The sequence below is a fragment of the Penaeus monodon genome, chromosome 2 (genome assembly GCF_015228065.2).
Source record: "Penaeus monodon isolate SGIC_2016 chromosome 2, NSTDA_Pmon_1, whole genome shotgun sequence".
Lineage (NCBI taxonomy): Eukaryota > Metazoa > Arthropoda > Malacostraca > Decapoda > Penaeidae > Penaeus > Penaeus monodon.
In genome coordinates this window covers 13,341,114-13,346,935 of record NC_051387.1, presented here as the reverse complement: position 1 = coordinate 13,346,935, position 5,822 = coordinate 13,341,114, and the positions used below count along the sequence as shown (strand labels likewise).

The window sequence follows — 5,822 nt, the reverse complement described above, 5'->3', positions numbered from 1 at the left end:
GTGTGGGGGTTTTGTGTGTGTGTATACACATACACACACACCATGAAATATCGCACAAACTGACCGGGTCAAAAAAATCAGTTTAGACAATAAGGGAGCACTATGAGATAGCAATACACATGTTTATTTGTTTAATCTACTCAATATTGTTATTATAACCAGAAGTAAAACAAATTCCCCTCTTTTTTTTATGATAACAAAGAGTTATTGCCATTAACAGTCGTCAGAATACTTTTTTTTCGAAGCTATTGGGTTATACATATCTTGAAAGATCGATCGTGCGTTGCAAGAGTAATATTTGCATCATATGGGAACGGAGTAAGTTTTCAAAATTTACTTATATATATATATATATATATATATTAAAATATATATATATATATATATATATATATATATATATATAGAGATAATTATGTGTGTGTGTGTGGGGGTGTGTGTGTGTGTGTGTGTGTGTGTGTGTGTGTGTGTGTGTGTGTGTGTGTGTGTGTGTGTGTGTGTGATTGCATGTGGGTGTTTGTATATATATACATACATACATTATATATATATATATATAAATATATATATATATATATATATATATATATATATATATACACACACACCCCACACACACACACATATATAAAATATTATATATAATATATATATATATATATTTTAATATATATATATATATATATAAATGCATGACTATATATATATATATATATAAAATATTATATATATATATATATATAATATATATATATATATTTTTGTGTGTGTGTGGTGTGTGTGTGTGTGTGTGTGTGTGTGTGTGTGTGTGTGTGTGTGTGTGTGGGGAGTGGGTGTGTGGTGTGTGTGTGTGTGTGTGATTGCATGTGGGTGTTTGTACATATATACATACATACATTATATATAAAATATATATATATTTTATATATATATTATATATATATATACATATATATATAAATGCATGTCTATATATATTTTGTGTGCGTGTGTATGTATGTGTTTATGTGTGTGTGTGTGTGTGTGTGTCTGTGTGTGTGTGTGTGTGTGTGGTGTGTGTGTGTGTGTGTGCGTGCGTGCGTGTGTGTGGTATCTATATATAAACAAAATACTTTTCGTTCGCGCTTTTTCCTCCCGATCCCATCTCTTCCTCCTTAAATAAATGTCTCCATGCTCTCTCGACGCTTAGTCTTGATCGTCCTCTCGTTTCTCCATGAATTTCCTTCTCCTTTTCGTTTTTTTCCATTTTGTCTCATCCTTTTTTCTAGAGAGGGTGGGCCATTATAGGCTTATGTCTGTTCTGTTTTGGGATTGTTGTCTTCATAATTTTTTCACTGTTCCCGGTCATACTGTCGTTAACATTGCCATAGTACATCTCATATCATTAGTAAGAGATATGAGATGTGAACATACGAAAAATACAAAAAACAGACAGACAGACAGACACACACACACACACACCACACACACACACACACACACACACAAACACACACACACATATATATATATATATGTATACATATGCATATATGAATATATTCACACATTCACACATATAGACATGTGTGTGTGTGTACATACCTTTGTATGGCCTCAATTACACGTAATGGAGGCCATAATTTTTTTTACTCTGTTCCCTCCTTCTTCCTTAAAACTGGTCGTTGCATCGAAAATTCCATTAACTCGAAAGTACAAAGAAAATTGGGAGGAGCCAACTGAAGTTCCTCTAATAGGCAAATATATCCTCAAAAGACTCTCGCTCTCTCTCTCTCTCTCCCCTTTTTCTCCTTTTTTCTCTCTTTCTTTCTCTCTCTCCGAGTCTAGCTGCCTCGGTGATCGGATGTGTTTTTGCCTCCTCTCCGCCTCAGCCAAACACTCAGCAAGCCATGGCATTTCGTGGTCCCGAAACCCCAGAAGGAAATCTGATACCTCTCCAGGGTAAAAGGGGGCCCAACCAGGGGGCTCCCCTGGTGCTTCTTTGTGCAGCTAACACGAGGTCTAATCCCCAGAGTGAACCCTTAGACCAGTGTATCGAGTTCCCTTCCCAGGGCAATGGGACCGCCCTAGGACACGGACCCCCTCCCCCGTAGCGCGGGTCATAGACCCCCCACCCCATCAATGACGGGCACTCCCACGGCAACCTGGGGAATGGCTGCTCCCCCATCCAGGTAAAACAATGAAGACAGAGAGGACAGTGAAAACAATGAAAAAAAAAATGTAAACAGTCTATCAAATCGAGTGCTGAACACAATTCTATGCTTCGTTGCAACGAAAAAAGCGTGGGATAAATTGCTTACTGTGATCAGATAAAAAAACTCTTTGGATGGGGAGAGATTGAAAAGGTCCATGACACCATAATAAACATATCAGCATCTAGAAAATTTATAAGCGCGACAAGGGATGCTAAGAGATTAGCATCATTGTGCTCACCATGATAGACCACTGTTTTAATAATGAAAAACTAGTATTCGGAACACATTCTGGACCCCAAACCGAAAAAACAGGTATTTCTACACTTTTTCTTAAGTTCTTCAAAAAGATTAGAAACCACGAACGGCAGACGCACCAAGCACCTTCCTTAATAGGAAAATGAAATAGATCTATTAATTGGAATGTTCTCCAACACCCAAACTACAAACAAAATGAGAAGTCAGAAATCAGGAATGCGAAAAGGAAGCAGACATCACAACAGCCCTCCCACGAATTCTCTCAAAACAAATGAGATGTCCGCTACAACTGCTAAGAGTGCAGAGTGAAGATATCTGGGTTTACCGTACAAAGCAAAATGCTTCCGCCATTCATTGTAGGATCAGCCTATAGGCATCCTCATGGTTCCTGTAAATCTTTTGATTATTTTGAAAGAGTTTTTAAAGAAATGCCACAAAAAAAGGGATATATCTTCTCATCTCTAAACGATGATTTAAACAAGCCTAATTAAAAGTTTATTATGATAACTAGGATAAACAATCTGAGCAAAAGGTAAAAAAACCCTACTCATAACGGTGACTTTTTATATAAAGAAAATCAAAATGACCACCACTTTTTTTTTTTTTTTTTTTGGTAAATTTACCAACTACGACCTCATAGCTGGTTAATTCAACAAATAATAGCCAGAGAATCAAAAATTTTAGACACCTATAACAGAAAAAATGACACTCATAAACTCCTTCAGGCTGATTTAAACAAGAGAAAAGTATCAACAAACTTATACACGGAGTCAAAAAACCCATTAGTTTAGGAATAAATTAATTAACTGTAAAAAAAAAAAACAGAGATATTAAACTAAATTCTAGAATTGTACGAATGATTTTAATGATCACTTCGCTAAAATTGGAAATCTCACATATGAACAAACAACAGGTTCCCACATCTCGGCAAAATACGTACGATAAGGCCCTCAGCCAATATTTTCAGACCACAACCTGTAAAAATAGGAACAGTAATCCTTGTAAAAACACGTGCGAGAAACAAATGCTGTGGGAGCGGATAGCATTGTCTTTTGTATTATCAACAAACAGATACTCCAATAGATCTATGTGAGACTCAAACCCCGTTCACAATATTCGTAAATGAAATTTTCAGCCAAATTGGCTTCTTGCTTAATAAAGCCAATGACTTATAAATTTTCCATCGTGATTCTGTAAACACTGTCATGAATTAATAAAAAGACCCGAGAACACTGGCACAAGTAAAAGGATCCTTTGTCACAATGACCTCAAAATAAATGAAGATAAAAAAAATATATATGCATAGGTAGTCGCCAAACATCGATAAAAATTCATGTAAACACTACCAACAACTTGAAGGCAGCTACATAAGACCTCCGTAAAAAAAAACTAGGCGTACACATTGACAGAATCATGACATTTGAGATCAATGTTGACAACATCCATAGAAAATATGCACATAAAAAACAACAGCAATAGAATCCCTTTTTAAAAATAGGATGTCTGTTATATAAATAATGACTCCCAGTTAATTAAACTATTGCTCAACAAAGGTCAAAATTTAGATTTTTTTTCTGCAAGAGTAGCACTTGGTAACATAAAATAAGTATGACCAAATTATCCCACACATACATAAACTAAGTTGCCAAAAGTACAAACAAATGCAGTTAGGGTACTTTTCATATTAATTTATAAAATAATCCATGGTATTTATCCAAGTGGCTATTAACCCTTCCAATCATAGGTAACTAGTGTCTAAAAGACAAGCAAACTATATATCAAAAGATCACGTACAGACAGGGGCACGACATCAACTACGTCATATCAAAAACATTCATTAAAAATAATAGTAAATAAATGAACATCTATTAAATCATCGATGACATCAGGTTTCAAAGTATAAGAACAGGTAGGATTTATATGTACTAAAATTAATTCTATGTATACTGAAAAATTATTTTTTTATGTAATAAGAAGAATCACTGTAACAAATTTAAACAAAGTAATTTGCATTTTAATTTTAATTTGAACTCTCCCCTCTCTCTCACATTTACCTTGTACTTTCCCGTAGAAAAAAGTAATACGTTGAAAGTAATAAAAAACAGTCATTAATTACCTCATAAATTTATGTCTTCGTGATGTCTAACTTGGTGGTATTGGAATTCTAGAAAAGCTTTAGTTGCTGAAGAACTGAAGCATTAGATTAAAGAAAATACAGTCAATAAAATCAATTCACATTAAAAAATGATATTTTCCCACCGATTTCAAATGAATGAATATAGTTCTGCGATCTTTACAAAGAACCCCTTGTCTGGAAATTCTAATAACCTCTGCCGGGCTTAAAAATCTGATTTCAATATACTAGAACTTATGCTATGAACACATCGAAGGACTAAGCTATTAAAACCTCGTAAGTTATACTCCTTTTGCAAGCTTACCTAGGAATATTTTTTTTGTAAAAAAATTGTATGTATTATTCTTGTTTTATAAGACCATGGAGTCGCAGAGAGCAGCAAGAAGCTTGTGTTGTCTGGAATCGGATTTTCAAGGTCATGAGAGTGATTGTCAATGATAAAGAAAAGGCAATTTAATTTTCTAAAGAAAGGTTTGCTCTTCTGCATTTCCAGGAAGCTCTTTGAACTAAGTTTTTATTCATAGCAAAAAAACAAAAGCAGATAGGGTATGGATGAGAATGAATGTCAATACATTTATATGTATTTACATTCATTCTCATCCATACCCTATCTGCTTTGATTTTTTTGCTATGAATCAAACTTAGTTCCAAAAAGCTTCCTGGAAATGACGAAGAGCAAACCTTCTTTAGCAAAATTAAATTGCCTTTTCTTTATCATTGACAATCATCTCATGACCTTGAAAACCGATTCCAGACAACACAAGCTTCTTGCTGCTCTCTGCGACTCCATGGTCTTATAAAACAAGAATAATACATACAATTTTTTTTCAAAAAAATATTCCTAGGTAAGCTTGCAAAAGGAGTATAACTTACGAGGTTTTAATAGCTTAGTCCTTCGATTGTTCATAGCATAAGTTCTAGTATATTGAAATCAATTTTTAAGCCCGGCAGAGGTTTTTAGAATTTCCAGAAAAGGGTTTTTGTAAAATCGCGAACTATATTATTCTTTTAAATCGGTGGGAAAAAATCATTTTTTAAAGTGAATTGATTTTATTGACGATTTTCTTTAATCTTTAAAGCTTCGTTCTTCAGCAACTAAAGCTTTTTTAGAATTCCAAAACCCCAAGTTTGACACACAAGACATAAAAATTTTTGAGGGAATTTAAAGACTGTTTTCTTATTACTTTAAGTATTTCTTTTTCTACGGGGGGGGGAAAGTTTTTTTCAAAAGGTTTAAA

General features: G+C 34.0%; 1 protein-coding gene across 1 annotated transcript in view; it reads left to right on the top strand.

Moving 5' to 3' along the window:
• Nucleotides 1–2,093, top strand: part of LOC119578066 (protein Wnt-9a-like) — a 31,246-nt gene extending 29,153 nt beyond the window's left edge. Inside the window, exon 6 of the mRNA XM_037925787.1 lies at nucleotides 1,872–2,093. Within this exon, the coding sequence (XP_037781715.1) occupies nucleotides 1,872–2,093 (222 nt within the window). The remainder of the gene's footprint in view (nucleotides 1–1,871) is intronic.
• The last annotated feature ends 3,729 nt before the right edge of the window (nucleotides 2,094–5,822 follow it).